Source organism: Tursiops truncatus, chromosome 9 (genome assembly GCF_011762595.2).
Source record: "Tursiops truncatus isolate mTurTru1 chromosome 9, mTurTru1.mat.Y, whole genome shotgun sequence".
Classification (NCBI taxonomy): Eukaryota; Metazoa; Chordata; class Mammalia; order Artiodactyla; family Delphinidae; genus Tursiops; species Tursiops truncatus.
The window spans coordinates 90,824,651-90,848,685 of NC_047042.1; the positions used below are offsets into that span (position 1 = coordinate 90,824,651).

The window sequence follows — 24,035 nt, forward strand, 5'->3', positions numbered from 1 at the left end:
CTCTGGATGAAAATTGTGAGAAGCTGGATGATAAAATTACCTGCCCACAAACAGCTCTGTGTGGAGCTCATTCACCATTTAAAAGAGCACATTAAGACATTTCTAGATCAGTGCTGTCCAGAAGAACTGTATGCAATGATGGAACTGTTCTGTAAGTCTGTGCCGTCCAGTGAAGTAGCTGCTGGACACAAATAGCTATGAGCACTCGAAGTGTGGCCAGTGTGACTGAGGAGCTGAATTTTTAATGTTGTTTAAGTTTAATGAATTTAAGGTTGAACATCCACATGTGGCTAGTGGCCACCATATTGGACCGCACAGCTTGACCATGAAATAAAAGTACAATGACTGCCGTGTGGTAAACTAAGTATACAGAAACTGCCAATGTAGAACTCGCTATTCCGATTCAATAATAAATCCTGGACTTGGTCTATGATGGCCATTTGATGATATCTATGGCAAACACCACTTCCTGTACCTGAGTTTCCTCATCTGCAAAATGGGAATAATTATAATAGTAACTACGTCATACCACCCTCAGTACTGTGTCCCTCTAAACTTCTGAGAATCAACTTGAAATCCAGGTTTGGGTGTGAGGGCCTGTCTGCCTGAGACTCAGGCCAGAGCGGAACTCAGGCGCCATCACCCGTGACCACAGAAGATGTTGGAGTGAGTCCCATGTGCAGGACGGATTAGCCATCAGGTGAATAAAAAATAAAAGACGTCTGCAGATGAAACATCTGTAGTGAAAACAAACACTTCATTAATATAAAAACAAAACTTCAGGGCTTCCCTGGTGGCGCAGTGGTTGAGAGTCTGCCTGCCGATGCAGGGGACACAGGTTCGTGCCCCGGTCCGGGAAGATCCCACATGCCGCGGAGCGGCTGGGCCCGTGAGCCGTGGCCGCTGAGCCTGCGCATCCGGAGCCTGTGCTCCGCAACAGGAGAGGCCGCAGCAGTGAGAGGCCCGCGTACCGCAAAAAACAAACAAACAAACAAAAACGAAAAAAACAAAACTTCAAAAGCTCCCCATCACTCTTCAAATAAAACCAGCTGCTCAGCATGACCTGCAAATGTTCACAGACTCCTGCAGGGACATCCAGCCGCTGGGACCATCCTTCCAGGCATCGTCCCAGGGCCCCCTACTGGGCTCTCCCACTGGCCCTGGCCCTTCACCCACCCTTCATCTGATGGGCTCCTCCTCAGCCCAGTCTTCCCTGACTGCCCTGCCCCCACCTAAGTAAGCGATTCCTGTTAGTCTCTTCTTCCTTAGCATTTACTATTTGAAACTGTGTATTTAATTTTGTGTTTGGTTTCATGTCTTTGTTTGCGATTAAATCATAAATCTCCATGAGGACAGAGACCATTACTTCTTGTTTAGAGAGGGGTATTTACACAATGGTTAATTGCTTAGACCCTTAGGCTAGGACTATCTGTATCTTGGGTCACAGCCCCATCACTTATTAGCTATGATGCATTAGCCCCTGTGCCTTAGTGTCCTCATCTATGAAATGGAACAATTGTAATAGTACCTGCCTCCTGGGGTTGTATAAGGATTAAACAAGTTGGTATATCTAAAGTGCTTAGGAAAAAAGCTAGCATATAGCAAGCTCTACTTTAATGTTAGCTATTATTATCCTTTGCCATTAATTGGTCAATGCCTGGTACAGTGCCTGACACACAGTATGTTCCCAATAAATATTTACTGAATTAATGACTGAATTTCCATCAGGCTACTAGACAAATGTTTTGATCTTTTTTTTTTTCTAACCACTTTTGCCATCTTAAAGCAATGACAGTAATCCCTAAAAGTATTCTAAATAATTATGACAGTGACCAGTTAATTTATAGTTAGTGTGATGACCTTTTTTTAAATTGAAGTATAGTTGATGTACACGTTAACTTGTTTTTAAAGATACAGATGCCAAGTTAATAAAGTATCTACCTGCTTCTAGCTTCTGAGAGTCCGTTAAATATTATACAATGTCTGTGCAGTGCCTATAATCTTCTGATGTTCACCATTCATTCTGTTGTTGACATGAAGTAATATATTCAGAGTTTTCTTTGTGATCTGCTCATCCTGTAAGCTTGGAGATAAGTTCGGCTTAGTCACACTGTGGTTGACAACACAGGGTTTAGGTAAAGACAGGGTTTAAGACTTTGAATACTGTTTTATCGTTTAATAGCCATGTAACTTTGGTCATGACTTTTCTGAGCCTTGGTTTTCCCGCCTAAAAATGGAAATGTTAATACCTACTTCATAGTGTTGTATGAAAAAGTTAGATAACCAGGTAAGTCACTCAGTATTATAATTGGCATCTAATTATATACAATAATTATTATTGCTCAATTCTTTGTTGGAATTTCATTTAAGAATTTTGTAACTATGTTCAAAAATGAAATTGGCTTCTAATAGAATTTTTAAGGATTTTTCCTTGTCAGTGTTAAGGACAGCACCTATTTAACTCACAGAATTAAGTTGGGATTATGCTGTATTTCTCATTTTTCTAAAAAGGAGCTTTAATTTTTTTTATTACACATTGTAGAAAAAGCAGAATAGGGGCTTCCCTGGTGGCGCAGTGGTTGAGAGTCCGCCTGCCGATGCAGGCGACACGGGTTCGTGACCCAGTCCGGGAAGATCCCACATGCCACGGAGTGGCTGGGCCCGTGAGCCATGGCCGCGGAGCCTGCGCTCCACAACGGGAGAGGCCACAACAGTGACAGGTCCACGTACCGCAAAAAAAAAAAAAAAAAAAGCAGAATATACCAAGAAGCAAAGTTATGAATATTAAAATTATCTGTAATCTCACCACTCCAAAAGAAGCACTGTTAACATTAGACCATACGCTCTTCCAGATACTTCAAATGCATAAATGCACGCACACACAGAATACTGATATAAAATTGGAACCAGACTGTACATAAAATTTTGTTTCATTCAACAATATATTATGAGCATCTTTTCTCACCTTAGTAAATACTTCCAGGACATCATTTTTAATGGTGGCGTTGTATTCCCATATATGAACCTATCCTAAGTTGTTCAGCAAATTCCCTAATGCTGGACACATAGGTGGTTTCCAGTATTTTACCACCATAAGTAGTGCTGCATCAGACATTGTGCTAGATATTTTATTAGCCCATGTTCATCCTCTACCCGTCTCCACCATGCTATTTGCTTCAGGAAGCTGACCTTTGCAAGACTGCATCGTTGACCTTCCTCCCTCTCCTGTGGGTTTGATCAATGGGAGGTACCAGCAAGAAATCAGACAGCAGAGGAAGAGGGACACAAGCGTATTTATCTCCCCAGGTCCTCCCTGAAGGGTTACTAGATGGTGGTGTCCATGAACATAAGAACTTGAATTCATCTGGTGGGAGGTTCTGTCCTACAGCTACTCTCCCTGGGCTCCTGTAACAGTCCCTTCCTTTGCACCTTCATGCGTAGGGTGGCGCCCCCATCACTGCTAGCCCAAGTACTCCACCGACCCTTGTAGGCTTCCCTGAATCTGACTCATGTCTTTGGAAATAGTCCTTCGTTACATTCTCTCCACTTATCCAGTTTAAGTGTGCCATCTGTTTCTTGCTAGGACCCTAACAAATATAAACAATTTTGTAAGTAAATCCCTCTACATATTTTTATTATCATCACATGATAAATTTCTGAAACTGGAATTACTCGATCAAAGAGATGTATATTTTTACGATCTTGCCAACTTGTCTTCAGTAGACCCTTCCTCCAGCAGTGCATGAGAATGTCAGCCTTCAGACCGCTTGTCCAGCTGGGTATTATAATTTCTTTTCGTCTTTCGTTGTGTTCATAAACACTGCTATAATATGGAGTCATGTCTTCAAAAGTGTGTGTTAGGGGGAGATTACCTATTAATCATTTGAGTCTATTTACTTTGGCTGTTCTTGAATAATTTTTGTGTTGTCCTCTGCTATACCTATTATAAATTGACATGCTAGCCCACACTTGGTCTTTAAGAATTCATTAAAATTTACCTGATTTCATCTTACCCATTTGCGTAAGGGCCGCCTCTACCCCTATGCTCTGTCAAAGGTGAAATCGTTTTGGGGTCACATCTCTCTTTGCAGAATCTTGCCACTCTTTGGACTTCAGTGACGTTGGTTGACTTGTGACCACAGTTCTCCTGGGCTCAAGAAAAGTTATGATTTTGTAGGTTACCTAGCTTTTTCTTGGGACTTCCTACATCATGAGGTGAAGTACAGCTCCCCATTTAATTTTTTGAAACTTTAATGAAATCTTAAGGATCTTTTTATAAAAGCAAAACATCAAACTATCCAATACCCACATTCAATGTGCTAACAGAAAGAATCGATATCCTGCTTCTGACGTGCAAAATGGAAAACTACTTATATAAATGTCGAGGAGTATGAATTGCTTAATAACGAAAAATGTTCCCCAGCTGCCATGTGCACCTGCAGCAATGTTGAAGTTATATAATTTGTGAGTATCTCCAGAACTACTGATTAGAACACAAAGAGGAGGGAAAATGGACACTGGAAATACTGGGAAAAAGCTAGTTCGTTTTGTAAGATTCTATTGCATCCACGCTATCTGAAAGGCAGGACTTGATAAGTTCATTTGTTTTTGTTTACCTGCATGTTTACATCAGTGAAATCCTCTGCAAAGTCTAAAACCACGTTTCCAATGTCGGCACGGCTTTCTGAAGCGATCACCTTTTGTGTTGAGGACATAGTATAAGTGATGTGGAGAAGCATTTCCCTGGTGCCTAAATGGTGTAAATTATGAGCAGAGAGAAGCTTCTAGAGGCCCAGGCAGAGCCCTCTTGCCCAGGTCTAAGGGCAGTACTGATCTAACTCATCTATGTTTTGATAATTAAATGAGTAAAAAGACTTAGAACTGTACTTGTCACACAGGTAAGGTACAGTGAATGGAAGCTGTTATAATTATCACGATTTCTCAACATTGATGAGACATATTAGCTTTATGTATCTTAAGGATACTGATTTAAGTCCCTGTGGCCTTTTATTTATTTATTTTAAATTAATTAATTTATTTTTATTTTTGGCTGCGTTGGGTCTTTGTTGCTGTGCGGGCTTTCTCTAGTTGCGGGAGCGGGGGCTACTCTTCGTTGTGGTGTGCGGGCTTCTCATTGGGTGGCTTCTCTTGTTGCAGAGCACGGGCTCTAAGTGCGTGGGCTTCAGTTTTTGTGGCCCTCGGGCTCAGTAGTTGTGGCTCGCGGGCTCTAGAGTGCAGGCTCAGTAGTTGGGCACACGGGCTTAGTTGCTCTGCAGCATGTGGGATCTTCCTGGACCAGGGCTCGAACCCTTGTCCCCTGCATTGGCAGGCGGATTCTTAACCACTGTGCCACCGGGGAAGCCCTATGGCCTTTTATGTAGATTCCAAGTTCCAAAATAATTCTATTTGGTATTTCTTTAAATGTTAACTATCCCTTCTTGGTTGCCAAAAACGTTCTTTATTATTAAAGTTCAACAATTTAAAATATTTATTCAGATTTCTTGTTTTAAACGATAATATTTGACAGGACACTGGGAACATTTTTGAACTTCAAGCTCGGCTTATTTTTGTTTCCAATTCTAGGAAATGCTCCTCATTACAACCCTGATTAAGCTGCTAGTCTAGTACTTCCTCAGAAATTCTTTTTAATCTACAGTTGTTGGCATGTACATACAATGGAATATTACTCAGCCATAAAAAGAAACAAAATTGAGTTATCTGTAGTGAGATGGATGGACCTAGCGTCTGTCATACAGAGTGAAGTAAGTCAGAAAGAGAAAAACAAATACTGTATGCTAACACACATATATGGAATCTAAAAAAAAAAAGGGTCATGAAGAACTAGGGGCAAGACAGGAATAAGGATGCAGACCTACTAGAAAATGGACTTGAGGACATGGGGAGGTGGAAGGGTAAGCTGGGACAAAGAGAGAGTGGTAGTGTATATATGTCCAAATATGTACAAATGTAAAATAGATAGCTAGTGGGAAGCAGTCACATAGCACAGGGAGATAAGCTCAGTGCTTTGTGACCAGCTAGAAGGGTGGGATAGGGAGGGTGGGAGGGAGGGAGACGCAAGAGGGAAGAGATATGGGGATGTATGTATATGTAGAACTGATTCACTTCGTTATAAAGCAGAAACTAACACACCATTGTAAAGCAATTATACTCCAATAAAAAAGTTTAAAAAAAAATCTACAATTGTATTGCCGTGTCCTAATGCTTAGGTCAATAATTGTGCTGGTAATACCATAACTCTCTTACTCAGTCCTTCCGTGTCTTGAATTTGATTTTTCAATTAATCTTTGGCATTACTGATTGGCTATAGTATAGACTTAATTATATAGTTATATACTTTTACTAAGCATAAAACATTTAAGTATTATCTTAATTTTTATAGCACTTACAAACACATTAAAGTAGTTTTATCCTAATCTGTTTTTCCTCTAGATCTCTTCTAGAGATCCCAAGCAGATCTAACATTCTGCTTGAAATTTGTATTTCTACAGTTGGTTTTGGCTTTGTTCTTTTTGTACTATTACATTTTTTTTTATTGGTCTCAGGCTATTTTCTCCCATTCCTCTTTCTGTGAGTATTTTTCTACTGATTTTTGATGTTGAAGCTTTTGTTTCAGATGCTTTCATTTGTATTTTAGAGGATTTTGGCAGTTCCAGTAGATACTACAAAAAAGTGTGTTTACACTTTATAGGTCATCCTTTACACCTTAGAAACAAGCTCCAAAAATGTGACTTTACATTTAGGGCATCAACCATGTTAGAAACCTTCAATTCACATGAATAACCTTTGATATTAAAAAAACAAATATAGAATCATTAATGTACTGTTCTTCTTAATGACATAATTATATCAGTATCTTTATCTGTAAAGTATTTTAATTAATGAAATATGAACCAAGAAGCAAAGTTTAGCAGTTAGCCTCACTTTAATGAGGCAAATGTTATGGAAAATGTTTTCAGCTCTTTTCCATTTAAGAACAGTCTTAGTTTCCTCAATAAGGTAGCAAATGAGAACTGGCTCCTTGTGCCACCTACTTACTCAGGTTTCTTTCCCTGAGAACTTCTACCAGTAATTGGTCAATATCAGATTGATCTTTATTGAACTGTGCAAGGAAAATCACTGGGATAAATCTCCGTGTCCTATTTGTGAACATCTAGTTCATCATGCTCAGTAGACAGTGACTGCCAGCATTGTTAGAAATTTGTTGGTTTTTTTTTAAATTTCACATTAAAAAATATTGTTGTGTTTATCAAAGTAATACTTGTAATTAATTTTTTAAATCATATAGATCATAAAGAAATTGAATCCATAATTAATAACCTTCCAAAACAGAAAGCAACAGGCTGAGATGGGTTCATGGGTGATTTCTACAAAACATTTAAGAAAGAAATTATACCAATTCTCTACAATCTCTTTCAGAGAACAGTAGCAGAGGGAATAATCCCTAACTCATTCTATGAGGCTGACATTACCCTAATACCAAAACCAGATAAAGACATAATAAGAAAATTACAGACCAATTTCTCTCATGAACGTATGTACAAAAATCCTCAACAAAATATTAACAAATCGAATCCAAAAAAGTCTGAAAAGAATTATACACCATGACCAAGTAGGATTTATCACAGATATGCAAGGCTGGGTCAACATCTGAAAATCAATCAGCATAATCCATTACACTGACCAACTGAAAAAGAAAAACCACATGATTATATCAATAGATGCAGAAGCAGCATTTGACAAAATCCAACACTCATTAGTGATAAAAACTCTCAGTGAACTGGAAGTAGAGGGGAACTTTCTCAACTTGATAAGGACTATCTACAAAAAAAGTACAACTAATATCAGACTTCACGGTGAGAAACTCAAAGCTTTAAGACAACGATGTTGTCCCCTCTCAGCTCTTCTTTTCAACGTGGAACTGAAGTCCTTGCTAATGCAACAAGACAAGAAAAGGGTGGTACAGCCACTTTGGAAGACAGTTTGGTGGTTTCTTATAAAACTAAACATTCTCTTACCATATGATCTAGCAATCATACTCCTCGGTATTTACCCAAAGAACGTGAAAACTTATGTCCACACGGATATCCACATGGATATTTATAGCAGTTTCATTCATAACTGCCGAAACTTGGAAGCAACCAAGATGTCCTTCAGTAGGTAAATGGATAAACTGTGGTACATCCAGACAATGAAATACCATTCAGCACCAAAAAGAAATGAGCCCCCAAAGACATGGAGGAAGCTAAATGCATATTACTAAGTGAAAGAAGCCAATCTAAAAAGACTACAGGGGCTTCCCTGGTGGCGCAGTGGCTGCGAGTCCGCCTGCAGGGGCGGGGGAGAGTCCGATGCTAGAGGACACGGGTTCGTGCCCCGGTCCGGGAGGATCCTGCATGCCGCGCAGCGGCTGGGCCCGTGAGCCATGGCCGCTGGGCCTGTGCGTCCGGAGCCTGTGCTCCGCAGCGGGAGAGGCCACAACGGTGAGAGGCCCGCATACCGCAAAAAAAAAAAAAAAGACTACATACTGTGTAATTCCAACCATATGACATTCTGGAAAAGGCAAAACTATAGAGACAATAAAAAGATCAGTGTTTGCCGGGCAGGGGAGGGGAGATGATAGGCAGAGCACAGAGACTTTTTAAGGTAGTAAAAATACTCTGTATATTAGAATAATGGATATATGTCATTATATTTTTATCCAAACCCATAGTATATACAACACTAAGAGTGAACCCTAAGGTAAACTATGGACTTTGGGTGATAATGATGTGTAGGTGCATCCTGGGACTTCCCTGGTGGTGCAGTGGTTAAGAATCTGCCTGCCAATGCAGGGGACACGGGTTTGAGCCCTGGTCCAGGAAGATCCCACATGCTGCGGAGCAACTAAGCCCGTGTGCCACACCTACTGAGCCTGCACTCTAGAGCCCACGCGCCGCAACTACTGAGCCCGTGTGCTGCAACTACTGAAGCCTGTGTGCCTAGAGCCTGTGCTCCACAACAAGAGAAGCCACCACAATAAGAAGCCTGTGCATGACAACGAAGAGTAACCCCCACTCACCACAACTAGAGAAAGCTTCCGTGCAGCAACAAAGACCCAATGCAGCCAAAAATAATGAATAAATGGATTTGCCTTAAAAAAATAATAATAAATAATAAATTTTTTTAATCTTTAAAAATAAACATCTAAAAAAAAACAAAGTAGGTGCATCCTTGCTAAAAAATACACCATTCTGGTGAGTGATCTTGATAATGGAAGAGGCTATGCATTTGTGGGAGCAGAGGGTATATGAGAAACCTCTGCACCTGCCTCTTAATTTTGTTATAAATCTAAAACTACTCTAAAAAACTCAAGTGTGGGACTTCCCTGGTGGCACAGTGGTTAAGACTCCGCACTCCCAATGCAGGGGGCCCGGGTTCAATCCCTGGTCAGGGAACTAGATCCCACATGTATGCTGCAGCTAAGAGTTCACATGCCACAACTAAGAAGGCTGCATGCTGCAACTAAGGAGCTGGCGAGCTGCAACTAAGCAACCCGCCTGCCAAAATTAAGATCCAGCGCAACCAAATAAAAAAAAAAAAATCAAGTGTACTAAAATGTAGCAAATAATAAATGCCCAACCATAGGACTATGATTAATAAATGATACATTAAAAACTATAATGCAGCTATCAAATATAATTGTGAATGCTTTCAATTATGTGGGTAAATACTTACAAAACAATATCAATCCAGAAGAGTATAATATGAAATTGTATTTATAGTATACTCTCAATATTTAAGAATATGTGCATGGAAAAAGACTGAAAGAAATATCCTACATTATTAACAGTGATTGTCTCTACACAGTCATATTATGGGCGATTATATGACTTCCTTCTTAATACTTAATTCCTGTATTCTCCAAAATTTCTACAATATTATTGTATTTGCCCCCCCCAAAAAAATTCTTTTGGAAAAATATTCCTAAATAATAAGGGTAATTCAAGGATACATAATACATTATTTTAAAACTAATAATGAATGTGAGGGGATGGATGTGCTAACTAACCTTATTGTGGTAAACACTTTGCAATATATGTGTGTATACAGATGTATCAAATCATCACCTTGTACACCTTAAACTTACACAATGTTATATGTCAGTTACATCTCAATAAAGCTGTAAAGAAAATTTAATAGAAATTATAATACGGCTTCCCTGGTGGCGCAGTGGTTGAGAGTCCGCCTGTTGATGCTGGGGACACGGGTTCATGCCCCGGTCCGGGAAGATCCCACATGCCACGGAGCGGCTAGGCCCGTGAGCCATGGCCGCTAAGCCTGCGCGTCCGGAGCCTGTGCTCCGCAACGGGAGAGGCCACAACAGTGAGAGGCCTGCGTACCGCAAAAAAAAAAAAAAATTATAATAACATTACAAATCAATTTACAAAAATTCAAAACAGTACCTAGAATAAAATTTATATTTTGAGAATATAGCAATAAAAAGGCAATTATTACATACACATATAACATATAAATGAAATTTATTTATGAATGTTTAGATGCATACACTTGAAAGTTACCAAATAGGATAAAAAATACATTAAAAGAATACATGGCATTATCAAGTGGAGCTTACTCAAGAATTTAAGGATGTTTTAGTATCATGAAAACCATGAATATAATCATATTAGGTAACTTAAATGATTAACATTATATGATTATATCAAAAGATACCAATTCCTACCAAAAGCTTCTAATAAACAAGAATAAAGGATGTTATTTCCCTTATTATAATAGAGAATATTTGTTTAAAACCAATAATTAACTTCATATTAAATGAGGAAATATCCAAAAATATCTTATTACAGTTTTATTTAACAAAAAGATATAATAGAAATACATAAGACAAATATTTTTGCAGCTACAATTTTATATTTAAAAAAAAAAAACCAGACAAGCCATCTAATACTGTTAGAACAAAGACAACTCACCTAAAGACAAATATTTTGAAAATCAATAGCATTGTGAAGACAGAGATTCCCATACTTAGTAGCAATACAGATATATTTAGCCAAGAAAGAATTTATGCAATAAGGGATATTCATGACCTAGACAAAAACATGAACAAATTATAATGAAAGAAATCAAGAAATACGTCAATAATGAAGACTTAATTCCTTGATGGAAAGAGTTAGTATCATAAACATAAGTCATAAAGAATTAATTTTAGACCTAGACAATTCAAACCGAAGCATCAAAATGATGTTTACCTTATATAACACATTCCTCAGGGAAAAAAGATCCTTTGAATACTAAAAACATGTGAGGAGAAAGAGAATCAACGAGAGCAATATGATACTGAATCAACAGATTCAAACGCAGAGTTTAATTCATTATACGGCAAAAACTATTTAACTACCAAGTGTTATAATTACCAAAAAAGTAAATAATGTTTTTGCTCAAAGCCGGGGAATAAAAGCATTGCAATGCAATGTACGAAGTGCTAGAGCTTTGAGAACACTAGGAGAGCTGCCTGTCTTGGGGTCAGGAAAGGCTAACCTGACATTTTAAATAATCTAATTTTGCCAGGTTTTGAGGCAGGAGGAGGGAAGGAGTGGCACTTACGGGGAGCATCATTTGCAAATAGAGTCACAAGATAAAATGGCACATCCCCAAAACTGCAAGTAGGTCAATACACGCAATATTGGGCTGCATTTTAAGAACTCAATTAAAAGTCAATATTTTAAAATCAGAAAATTTATCATAAAAATTTCTGGATTTGTGGCTGCTTTTGACAAATTGGATGATACGTCAAATTGGGCCCCGCATTCCCACGTGGAAGCAAGAGGCAGTTGTCCCTTTTAGATGGGACAGTTTGCCACGGCACTTCCTCTATTCCCCCATTCCTCTCACATCCACCTCACTTTATCCATTTATCTTAACTTTCTAGTCCCTGTAGGGATTTGAGTTTTATGACTTCTATCCTCCGTGATGGGGACCAATGAAGGTTATGGCAGAAAAAAGCAATACGATTAGGTCTGCATTTCAAAAGGTCAACCAGGCAGCAGGGGGAGAGAAGGGTGGTAAGCAGATCAATGACATCCACAAAAGCCTATTATATTAAAAATTACGATGGGGGTACCATCCTTGAAGTGGAACAGGGGTCCATCTCGCACTTCCTACAAAAAACTCTCCCAAGACAGACTTGAAAACCACTGAGTTATGAATCTGTAAATTAAATGCAAGAGGTGATGAGGGTTTAGAAAAAGGCAGTGTGTTGGGGATGGAAAGAAAGGGGTAGAGAGGATAAAAATTTGCAAGATTTTTAAAGTGGAAAATTCTGCAACACGGGGTAACCAATCTGACACAGGGAATAAGAAGAAAGGAAAAGTATAGGACAATTTGCAGGTTTTTGGCTTAAGTCATTTGGTGCTGACACTCCAAAATAAAGAACAAAAGGAGGAACAAGTCTGGAGGAAAGTCAGTTATTCAATTTAGGGTATTTGGAATCTGTGAAGCCTACAGATGTGCAGCTTCATCTCATAAGCCCTGATAAACTGCCAAAGAAATTCTAATCTGATAACTCTCTAACAGCTGAACCATCAAATTAAAATAAGAGACAGGTATGATTACATAAAATGTTTTTATAGGATGAATACCAATGGAACTAAGATTAAAATGCAATATTATAGAATTGAATAAAATATTGCAACAAAGATTACAAAGGGTCAACAACTTCATATATAAAGGCATAATTATAAGATATATAAAAAGAGGGGCTTCCCTGGTGGCACAATGGTTGAGAGTCCGCTTGCCGATGCTGGGAACACGGGTTCGTGCCCCGGTGGTCCGGGAAGATCCCACATGCCGCAGAGCGGCTGGGCCCGTGAGCCATGGCCACTGAGCCTGCGCGTCCGGAGCCTGTGCTCCGCAACAGGAGAGGCCACAGTAGTGAGAGGTCCGCGAACGGCCAAAAAAAAAAAAAAAAAAAAAAATATATATATATATATATATATATATAAAACACAATAATGTAAAAATCTACTAAGTCTTTTAATGTAAAGAATATGCATTTATACACTATACTGTTTCCATTAAGGATTTAACATGGCTTACAAAAGAAATATAACAGTAAAAGAATAAAACGTAAATAATAATAATAAAATATAAAGATAATTTTTTAATTAGCACCGGAGAAATTGTAACTAAGAAAAAAGAAGCAAATACGCAAAACGTAAGAGCTTTCAGAAATACTGTTGTTGGCAAGCAAAATGAAGAGCTTAACATAAGTTGCGTGGCTCTTACTGTCCATTAGGAGAAAACACAGCACCTTCTCACTTTAAAAAGGACAGTTTTGCACACCTCCCCCAATGGAAAAGAAAAGTTTTCATGATTAAAAACTTTCTAGGGGCTTCCCTGGTGGCGCAGTGGTTGAGAGTCCGCCTGCCGATGCAGGGGACACGGGTTCGTGCCCCGGTCCGGGAAGATGCCACATGCAGCAGAGCGGCTGGGCCCGTGAGCCGTGGCCGCTGAGCCTGCGCGTCCGGAGCCTGTGCTCCGCCACGGGAGAGGCCACAACGGTGAGAGGCCCGCGTACCGAAAAAAAAAAAAAAAAATCTAAGTTAAATAAATTTAGCCTGATGAAAAGCTCACTACGTTGGCCCTATTTCTCAAATGTTATGTTATTGTCAGACAGTTAAATTAAAAAAAAGAAAAAAAATTTTACACACCAACATTTGTGGCTATTAATACAACAACCACAGGAAAGAATTTCACAAAGCTGCTTCTCTGTGGTACCCCTTGATGAAAACAAGGAAATAAACACCAGGTACAAGTAAAAAGAGACAGCTGGGTGGGCAGGGGGCAGAGAGAAGGGGGGAAGGGAGAAGTCAGTATGGAATGGGCGAGGTATATAGATTTCTGATGGTCCATCCTGATCACAGAAAGAATGGATACGACTTAGAGGAATGTATGAGCTACGCATCCTTCATACTACAGGAATCTGAGACTTTGGTAAAAGAAATGGAGAGTACACAGAGTGAGGTAGAAGTCTCTGGTGAGCACCCGTAAGTTATATACTCTGCAGTGTCGGCCAAGGATGGATCCACGAGAGTTGGATATCATATCATATCCAGTCAACATGCTTTTACGAAAATTAAGGAGCCTATTAAAGGCCAAGTCACATCAGCACAGAGGAGGGCCCCAGCAATTAAAGGGCATGTACAAACTACACAAAATAAAGACACATGGAAAGAAGACATACGGAAGAATATTTACTTGCATATATATATATATATATATATATATATATATTTTTTTTTTAACCCATGCCCCCTGCAATGGAAGCACAGAGTCCTAACCACTGGACCGCCAGGGAATTCCCGCATGTATTTTTAAAGAAATGAAAATCAAGAGTATCATTCAGCAACTATACGTGAAGCAAAAGTAAAGAATAACGTAAAAACTTAATATTGTGTGGATTTTAAAAAAAGAGTTATATTCAAAATTTGTTAGAATCAAAATATCCCAGAATAATGGAACTAGTTAAGCAAACGATGATACATTAGTGTATCTGTGCATGAAAATGATTACACATGATAAATGTGAACAAATATGGAGAGATGCTTATGGAATATTAAGCAAAAAAAAAAAAAAAAGAGCATAAAGTGTATGTAGTCCCTGAATACCACAATGTAAAAACTATGTATATGGGCGTACAGAAAAGCACTTGGCTGGGTCTCAGAACAAGTCCGCAGGAGCCTGCCCCTTTAAGAGCTCTGGCCGGCCAGCCCGGGGAAAGCTCTCAGGAACTGCAGGATTTGCCCAGGACTGACCTCATCTACTCTCAGGTTTTACTCTCCCTTTGCCTGTTCAATGTCTAACCTCATCCTCAACCACGCACCCCCAATTTTATCCTCCCAATCTGGTATTTTCTCCTTCTCCATCTTCTTTAATTCTCACCACCACCTGTGAGGTAGGTATCATTATGGCTATTATTAATAAACGATTAAATGAGTGAATGGTTACAAATTAAATCTCAACAGAAGCTTTGTTTTCAGACCTTCCAATTGGACAACGTTCTTCTTATTTCGCTGACATCCTCTAAGGTTTACCTGCACATGGCTTCTTGGCTGACGCAGCAGGGCCAGAGACCAGAGGACCAGCCTCTGCAGCCCTAGCTACGTGTACTCCTTGTTTCTCAAGGCCCTGGGAATGCTCAGCAGAAGAAGCTGAATTATCTAAAAAGAAGAAGAAAAAGATGAGGTTTCCTGACATACCCCTTTACTCTAAATTTCATTCTACGTTGGGATCATCAGCCCAGCTAATCAGATCACCGATAAAATTCCCAACACTTTGTATTTGGAGAGTTCGTGTCTTCCGGAGTAAAATATACATATATATTTATATATCTCAACAGCAAGCAGAAAGTCACATTTCATAGCTAGGAGAGACCCACTAAACAAGACCAGATCAAGAGAATAACAGGCCCTACCCACAGTACAGGGCAGAATGTCCCTGCCACCATTTAGGGACACAACTACACAGCCTCTGACACTGGTACATGCAGAACCCTCCCTACCTTCAAACCACCACTCATAGTCGGCCACTACCATCCCAACACAAGAAAATTCCATAGTAAAGCTTAGGGACTCTGACTTTGATGATCTGGTTTTCCTATCAGCAATTCTCCAAAGCCCACCACCCAATGAAACTGATTTTCAGCTATAAGCAAATCTAATGGAATAAGTACTCTTGCATTGTGATTTAAGAAAACCAAGCCACACTTTATAGACCTTAAAAAAGGACAGACTATGTGGCAATATGAGAAGATATTTATGATGCAGTAGAACGTGAAAACGAAAGATACTAAACTAATGCAGACTTTGACCACCACTGGACTAGTATTTTCTAGTAACAGGACTGAAGGGCCTATAATTAAATAGTACCAATTATTATGGATTAGAGTGAGTGGAGTCATATGTGATTTTTATTTTTACTCTCTATTTTCCAAATTCTTCTGTAATGTCGTTAAAATTTCCTAAAAATTTAAGAAAAAACTTTAACTCAATTTAATGAAAGAAAGCCATCCCTACATTATCCTTACCTAGATTCTAGTCACTAGCCCACCTCCCTCCTCTTTTCACCTACCAAAGCGGTTAAGACTGTTCTTCCTACTTCCTGACCCCCAACTTACCGAGGAGCTACACTGTTCAAACACTTGGGCAGAGGCTATTAGCTGGCAGCGCTGAAAATAAACTCCATCCCTTCCCTCCTTTGGTTAGAACCACAGCTCCATATCATAGAATGTTGACTGATGAAGCTTCCCCAAGGACAGAGCAGCAATTAACCTAGGAAGTGCTTTTTCCCCAGACTCACTCTCAGCTCAGCACTACACTGTTGACAGTGTTTTGTCTACCTCTGAGAGTCTCACCTTTATTTTCAAGCATCTTGTGCAGCTTCATGTGCTTGTAGGTAGCAATTATCTGAAAATTAACGACACTTGGAATATTCAATCCTTGGTCCTGCAGCAGCTGCAGGGATGTAGCGTGAATTAGCTGATGAGACCGCTTGCACTTCGGCAGCCTGCACTCTCCCCTGACAAAGGACTTGCACACGTGAAACTTGTTGCATTTATCCTTGAGGTTGCAGTAACCATACAGGGCTTCACCTTTGTTGTAGAGCAAACAGACCTGGTACAGAAGTGAAGCAACACTTAGGACATTCATTTTCACTGTATCTCTTAAGCCAATAAAGGACAGCTTCTCTAAATGGCACCTTCTGATCATCAGTGGCTATTAAAATCATCATGGGGGCTTCCCTGGTGGCGCAGTGGTTGAGAGTCCGCCTGCCAATGCAGGGGACGCGGGTTCGTGCCCCGGTCTAGGAGGATCCCACATGCCGCGGAGCGGCTGGGTCTGTGAGCCATGGCCACTGAGCCTGCGCGTCCGGAGCCTGTGCTCCGCAACGGGAGAGGCCACAACAGTGAGAGGCCCGCGTACCCCAAAAAAAAAAAAAAAAAAAAAAAAAAAAAAGTGGGCAGAAGATCTAAATAGACACTTCTCCAAAGAAGACATACAGATGGCCAAGAGACACATGAAAAGATGCTCAACATCACGAATTATTAGAGAAATGCAAATGAAAACTACAATGAAGTATCACCTCATACCTGTCAGAATGGCCATCATCAAAAAATCTACAAATAAATGCTGGAAAGGGTGTGGAGAAAAGGGAACCCTCCTACACTGTTGGTGGGAATGTAAATTGGTACAATCATTATGGAGAACAGTATGGACACTAAAACTAGAGCTACCATATGATCCAGCAATCCCACTCCTAGGCATATATCCAGAGAAAACCGTAATTCGAAAAGATACATGCACCCCAATGTTCATTGCAGCACTATTTACAACAGCCAGGACATGGAAGCAACCTAAATGTCCATCAACAGAGGAATGGATAAAGAAGATGTGGTACATACATGCAATGCAGTATTACTCAGCCATAAAAAAAAAAGAATGAAATAATGCCATCTGCAGCAACACGTATGGATCCAGAGATTGTCATACTGAGTGAAGTAAGTAAGACAAAGATATCATATGATACTGCTTATATGTGGAATCTAAAAACATGATACAAATGAACTTATTTACAAAACAGAAATAGAGTCACAGATGTAAAAAAAAAAAAACAACTTATGGTTACCAGAGGGGAAAGGAGGAGGGATAAATTGGGAGATTGGGATTGACATATACAGACTACTATATATAAAACATAACTAATAAGGACCTACTGCATAGCACAGGGAACTCTACTCAATACTCCGTAATGACCTACATGGGAAAAGAATCTAAAGAAGAGTGGATATATGTGTTTGTAAAACTGATTCACTTTGCTGTACAGCAGAATCTAACACAACATTGTAAATCAACTATACTCCAATAAAAAATTTTTTTAAAGTCATGGTGATATAATATACAGCATAAAGAATATGGTCAATAATACTGTAATAACTTTGTATGCAGACAGATGATTATTAGACTTACCATGGTGATCATTCCATATGTATTTAAACGTCACACATATGAAACCAACATAATACTGCACATCAATTATACTTCAATCAGTAAGCCAAAACACGGTATGCTGCCTGTGATTGTGATGCCAATTTTCTAAAATGAACCCATAATTTTAGTGCAATTCCTACCTCCCCCAAAGAATTCCTATAAAATAGTTTTAGGAATTTGAATGATTCCAAAGCTCATCTGAAAAAGGAAAGAAGTGAGAATCAATTAATGAAAAAAAGAAACAGGAAGCCAGAACAGTTTTTTGAAAAATATAAGCATTAAAATAAAAATGTAAAAAAACTCACAAAATGAGTGTAAGTTAAGGCTTCTACAAGACAGTATTAAGCACATATGGTCTTAATTGCTCAGCTCTAGTAAATCTTGAAGCAATAGATTATTCTGACTTGGGGGCTAGGTCTAGGATCTGTTTTCTTTGATCTCCTGTACATTCTGGAACCAGTATCACACAGTTTAATGAAAGTAGTTTATATTTTAAGATATGATGGTTTGAGTCTCTATGCCCAGTTTATTATAAAAGGATATATAACTCAGGAATAGTTGGATGGAAGAGATGCATAGGGCAAGGTATGTGGGAAAGGGTGTGGAGCTTCCATGCTTTATCTGGGCGCCACTCTCCCGGCACCTCCACATGTTCACCAACCTGGAAGCTCTCCTAAAGCCATCCTTTTGGGTTTTTTATGGAGGCTTCATTACATAGGCATGATTGTTTAAATCACGGGCCATTGGTTATTGAACTCAATCTCTAGGCCCTTTTCCCTCCCAGGAGGTGGGAGTGGGACTGAAAGTTCCAACCTTCTAATCACATGACTGGTTATTAGGGAAACCAGCTCCCATCCCTAGGTTACCTAGAGGCTTTCCAAAAGTCACCATATGAACATAACAAAAGTCACTTTTTATCGCTCTCACGTTTGAAATGTACACACTGTTATATTTAAAATGGATAACCAGGGACTTCCCTGGTAGTGCAGAGGTTAAGAATCCGCCTGCCAACGGGACATGGGTTCGAGCCCTGGTGCGGGCAGATCCCACATGCCACGGAGCAACTAAGCCTGTGTACCACAACTACTGAAGCCCGCACACCACAAATACTGAGCCCAGGTGCTGCAACTACTGAAGCCCGCGCACCTAGAGCCTGTGCTCTGCAACAGGAGAAGCCGTTGCAGTGAGAAGCCCGCTCACCGCAACGAAGAGCAGCCCCTGCTCACCACAACTAGAGAAAGCCCACGCGCAGCAACGAAGACCCAACACAGCCAGAAATTAATAAGTAAATAAATTAATTAATTTTTAAAAAAAGTAAAATGGATAACCAACAAGGACCTACTGTATAGCACAGGAAACTCTGCTCAATATTATGTAACAACCTAAATGGGAAAACAATATGAAAAAAATAGATACATGTATATGTATAATTGAATCACTCTGCTGTACACCTGAAACTATCACTACATTGTTAATCAACTATAATCCAATATAAAATAAAAAGTTAAAAAAATAATTTAGGAAATTCCAAGGGTCTTAGGAACTCTGTGCCAGGGGCAGAGACAAAGACCAAATATATATTTCTTATTATAAATCACAATATCACAATACTTGCCCCTTATTGATTTTTTATGTGTACTGTACCTATATTACATACTGAATCTTTAGGAGTGTGGCAGAAAGGAATCACCAGGCATTTTCACACACGAGACGTGAGGTACCACTCCTGCCTCATCCACTGTGCTTGTCCAAGGTCCCTGCTGCCTAAGTGGCCGTGTTTTGTGCCACATGCCACACACCTCCAGTTCCAGATGATTAGACCGAAGGCAGGCTCCTATCTTAAATGCAGCTAACCCATCAACTGCTCACAGAACACTGACATAGTCTAGTATGACAAGATGAGGCTGGACCCAGGGTACTCGGGTAGAAGCCATAAAGAAAAAAATGCATTAAGTTTAACAACCGAAAAATGTTAAGCTTCTATAAGTCAAAAAAACTCATCAACACTAAAGGTAAACAGAAGTTGCACTGCCCCTTCTCTCTGAGACAAAACAGACCGCCCCCCCCGCCCCCCTATAGCTGCCGCATCCTCCTCTCCCTTCCTGCCAAGATCTCTCGTAATACTTTCTTTGGGGATTCCAACCCTTCCGTTTAAAAAATTCTTTGTGTATAGCTAAACAGATACAAATGTACTCATTCTGCCATTATAGCAGTTATAATGGGTACCTTTGGAACAACATAATGTAGTTCCAAAACAATCCAAATTAATATCTAAAGCCCCCAAAAAGTAAATGGGGGGGATATTTGTAACAAATGTGACCAAAAAAGGGATCTGTATCGTTAAAGACATCTTATGAATTAACAGGAAAAGACAAACGCCTGGATAGAAAAGTCAACAAAAGTATAAACAGGTAATTCACAGAACACAGGCTTCGTAATCAGACAAAACTAAATTCAAATCTGCCATTTTCTATGTGACCCTGGGCAAGTTATTTAATCGAGCCTCAGTTGCCTCCCCTGTAAAATGGGGACAGGCATACCTCACTCATAGGCTATTATTAATCAGCTAAGGTATACGAATTACTCAGCATTCAGTAAGAACTCAAAAAAAACAGTAGCCATTATTATTATTTCTATACCACACTTCTTGTGTATAAAAGCCCAATAAAATCATAGACTGCAGAAAGGCCAGCACTGTATCATACCCACCCCCCCTTCCCCTCAGGCTGTCCTCTGTAAGCAGATTGTTGATGTTCTCCCCTGACTTTTTTCAAGGTGCAGACAATATGAGGGTGACTCCTTAGTGACTCACCTCTGGTAAAAGGCAGGGGTCATTCTGCAAAAGAAGGATCCGAAGCTGGGCCTCATTGAGACCAAACAGTCCCTGGTTTTTCAGGACTTGGATGTTGACAGGTATGTGGATATCATGAGAAAGGGTGCAGGTAGACCTAGAACACAAAGGTCTAGATCAGAGGCCCAGATGAAGGAGGGGCCAGACTGTCAAATCCCTTCCCTAGGGTCACTTTCAACTTGCAGGTGAAGTTATGCAATTTTCCATGAACCCATGGATACTACAGTCTAATAAGCTCTGATAATAAGAAAGCTGGGATGAAGCAACTCCCCTCCCAGAGCCATTTAATTCTGAATGAGGATGCTTTAAGGCCAAAGGGACCCCTCCCCCAGTCATCTGCCTTGACAGAGGGTGCCCGTGGGTGGGTTCTGCAGAGGACCGCACTGGGCCTTCTCCACCCCAAGCGGCTGCGCACCCCACCATCCACCAACCTTAAACAGAAAGCATGCCTCATGCCTCCTCCCCCCACTCCGCTTTGGGGGGCTAGAGGAAACCGAGGAAGACTGGAGTTAGGAGGCCACCTCTAACGACCTCTTCCAAATCATCCAGCCCTCAGTTTCCTGGAGCGGGGGAGGCAAAGTAAACCGCTCTTTCTAAACCTAGAGAGCACAGACTCGCGTCTGTAAAACTGTGCTCAAGTGGGAAGGGCCGATCTCTGGATAAAGGATCCATGAATCTCATGGGGTCCTCAAATGGCCCCCAAAGGGCCACTGGTGGAAATGAACGCAAAAGTCCCAACCTGTTTATTCCGGCCGTGCTGTGGAAGATCTCGGGGGGCGGGGGGGGGGGGGGAAGAAGCTGCAATGTGGGGCGGGGGAAGCTGTTGAGAAGTCCAAGTCCCGACGATCTTCCGCCTCATTCCGCAGCTGGGAGCGCGGGGAGGCCTCCCAGCGAAGGACCCTGAGAGGCCCCTTCCCGGGGCTTTCCTTCCGCCCTTCCGGAGGGGGGTGTCAGGCCCGGACCAACGACCCCTTTTCTTACTGCTTAGCTGGGTCCCGCTTCCGGCTGGCCAGGCCAGGCCCGCGGCCCGTGCGCCCTGACCGCCGCGTCCCGCCCGCCGCCCCGACCCGTCCGCAGCCTCACCAGCAGTCGCGGTTCGGGCACTTGCCCATCATGTGGCGGCGGCAGAGGTGCAGCTGGTCGCAGGCCTGGCACTCGCCGCGCTGGTAGCGAGCGCAGAGGCGCGCGGAGGACACAGCCACAACCCGCCAGGCCGAGGGGCCGCCGCCGCCGCCGCCGCCCGCGCAGCCCTCGCCGGCCGCCACCTCGGCCTCGGCGTCCCACGGGTCCTCCCGCACCTCCACCTCCTGCAGCAGGAAGCGGTCGGGCCCGGCCTGGCGCAGCACGTCCCGCAGCCGGGCCTCCGAGAGCTCCACGTGGCCGCGCAGATCCTGCAGGAACATGCGGCCGCCGTGGGCGCACAGCACCTTGGTGAGGAACGAGCATACCGTGGGCTCCGCCATGGTCGCGGCCCGGCTCCTTGTGCGGAAATCCGAGGCGGGCAGACTCCTCCCAGTCACGTCCACGACTACAAACCCCGTTCCCGGGGCGGGCCGGGGGGGAGGGTGGGCGAGGGGCGGCCGCCCGCGGGCCGCGGCGCAGAGAGGCGGGACCCGGGGCCTGGGTCCACCCTGGGCGCGGATCGGGCGGGGACAGACTTGATTGAGCGCCTGCTCTGCGCCAGGCACCCTTCAAGGTTAAGTCCTCGTCTGGAGGGGCTCGTAGAGTCGGGGGGAATCTGAGATACTGGTAAGGGCTACAAAGAAGATGAAACAGGGAATGTGGTAGAAGTTGCCTAGCTGGACGGCGTTAGGTAGCTGGGAGAGGAAGACCTCAGGACCTAGCCACCAGCCACAGTTGAGCATTTGAAATGTGACCAGTGCGAGTTGGAACGTGCTTCAAGTGTGAAATACACACACACCGGATTTGGAAACTTTAGAATGCAGAGTGTAAGCTTCATATTCATGATGTTAAACTGATAATATTTAAATAAAACGTTATTATAATTTCATCTGTTTCTTTTACTTCTAATGTAGCTATGAGAAAATGTAAAATGGCTCACTTTATATTTCTGTTGGACAGCACCTGTTTAGACCTGTACATTTACTAAGGAACTATCTTTTTGCCCAACACCACGCTGATTTAATGACTATTTTTGAGCCAACCGCTAATGCAGCAACAGAGTATAAAGATGAATAAAACATAATTGAGGAACTCAACTAGCCGAGTTGCTGTCTTAACAGGGCGGTTGTGAGGATTAAACGAGCTAATGTCACATAAAGAAGCCAAAGAGGAAGGCCACTTTAGCTTCCAGATGCCAGAAGACCTTCTCTGCCGTGTTAAGAAATTTGGATTTACGGAAGACTTTGGGAAGCTACTGAAGGAATTTCCGCTGGCAAGTGACGGGGATCCCTCTGCCTGGAATGCTCCCCCGCACCCCTTTCTAGATGTCTCCTTTTTGTCATTCAACTCTGAGCTTAAATGTCTTCTCTTTAGCAAGGCCCTTCCTAAAGTAGCACCCAGGTCTCTGCATGGAACTTATCACTCATGTCTTTCTTCTTACTTATATATTTGTAGAATTCAAACGTGTGAAAGCAGGAATTTTGTGTGTCTTACTCCTTGCTGTATCCCCAACACTTAAAAACAGTGCCTGGCTATATTGTAGGATAGGTGTTTTTTATTTTGTTTTTGTTTTTTAAAAAAATTTGTAGTAGACAATTTTTCAAGCAGGAAATTAAGAGGACAGTGAAATAAGCACCCATATATATCTATTTCCTCGTGTTATAAAATCTTAACACTTCGTCCTATTTTATTTGCCTGATTGTTTTGGCTGAGAACTTGTAAGTTTCAATTTCAATTTCCAGATAATTCAATCCTAAATACTTCAGTAGGCATGACTTTTAAATATGGTAAATTTTCCTACATAATCCTAACATCATTTTCATAATTAACAAAAGTTAACTGTAACTTTCCTTAACACTTCTAATGTAGGATAGGTGTTTTAGAAAGATCCCTGGCAGTAATGAGAATGGATTTCTAGAAAAGCAGGACAGGATAAGGAATAACAGAAGAGAAACAGGAGTTGAGGGATTATCATCTCAATTTTTATGGTGTTGTTT

The 24,035-nt window shown here is 41.3% G+C and overlaps 1 protein-coding gene and 1 long non-coding RNA gene across 2 annotated transcripts; one reads left to right on the forward strand and one right to left on the reverse strand.

The window, feature by feature from the left end:
• Positions 1-10,524: 10,524 nt before the first annotated feature.
• ZC3HAV1L (ZC3HAV1 like) lies at positions 10,525-22,905 on the reverse strand. The gene is made up of 4 exons (XM_004316052.4): positions 22,000-22,905; positions 20,878-21,013; positions 16,433-16,691; positions 10,525-15,239 (listed from the first exon to the last, which is right to left on the reverse strand). Exons 1-4 carry the CDS (start codon positions 22,377-22,379, stop codon positions 15,103-15,105), a joined length of 912 nt encoding a protein of 303 aa, XP_004316100.3. The 5' UTR covers positions 22,380-22,905; the 3' UTR covers positions 10,525-15,102.
• Positions 22,211-23,723, forward strand: LOC117313623 (uncharacterized). The gene is made up of 2 exons (XR_004528188.2): positions 22,211-22,347; positions 23,160-23,723. It is a non-coding gene; the product is annotated as an uncharacterized lncRNA (long non-coding RNA).
• The last annotated feature ends 312 nt before the right edge of the window (positions 23,724-24,035 follow it).

Excerpts from the sequence above, each read along its gene's own strand:
- ZC3HAV1L (XM_004316052.4), bottom strand. The coding sequence starts at position 22,379 with ATGGCGGAGCCCACGGTATGCTCGTTCCTCACCAAGGTGCTGTGCGCC. Across the intron at positions 21,014-21,999 it reads TGCCCGAACCGCGACTGCTG|GTCTACCTGCACCCTTTCTC; the intron begins GTGAGGCTGCGG and ends TTTGTGTTCTAG. Across the intron at positions 16,692-20,877 it reads ACCCCTGCCTTTTACCAGAG|GTCTGTTTGCTCTACAACAA; the intron begins GTGAGTCACTAA and ends CTTCTGTACCAG.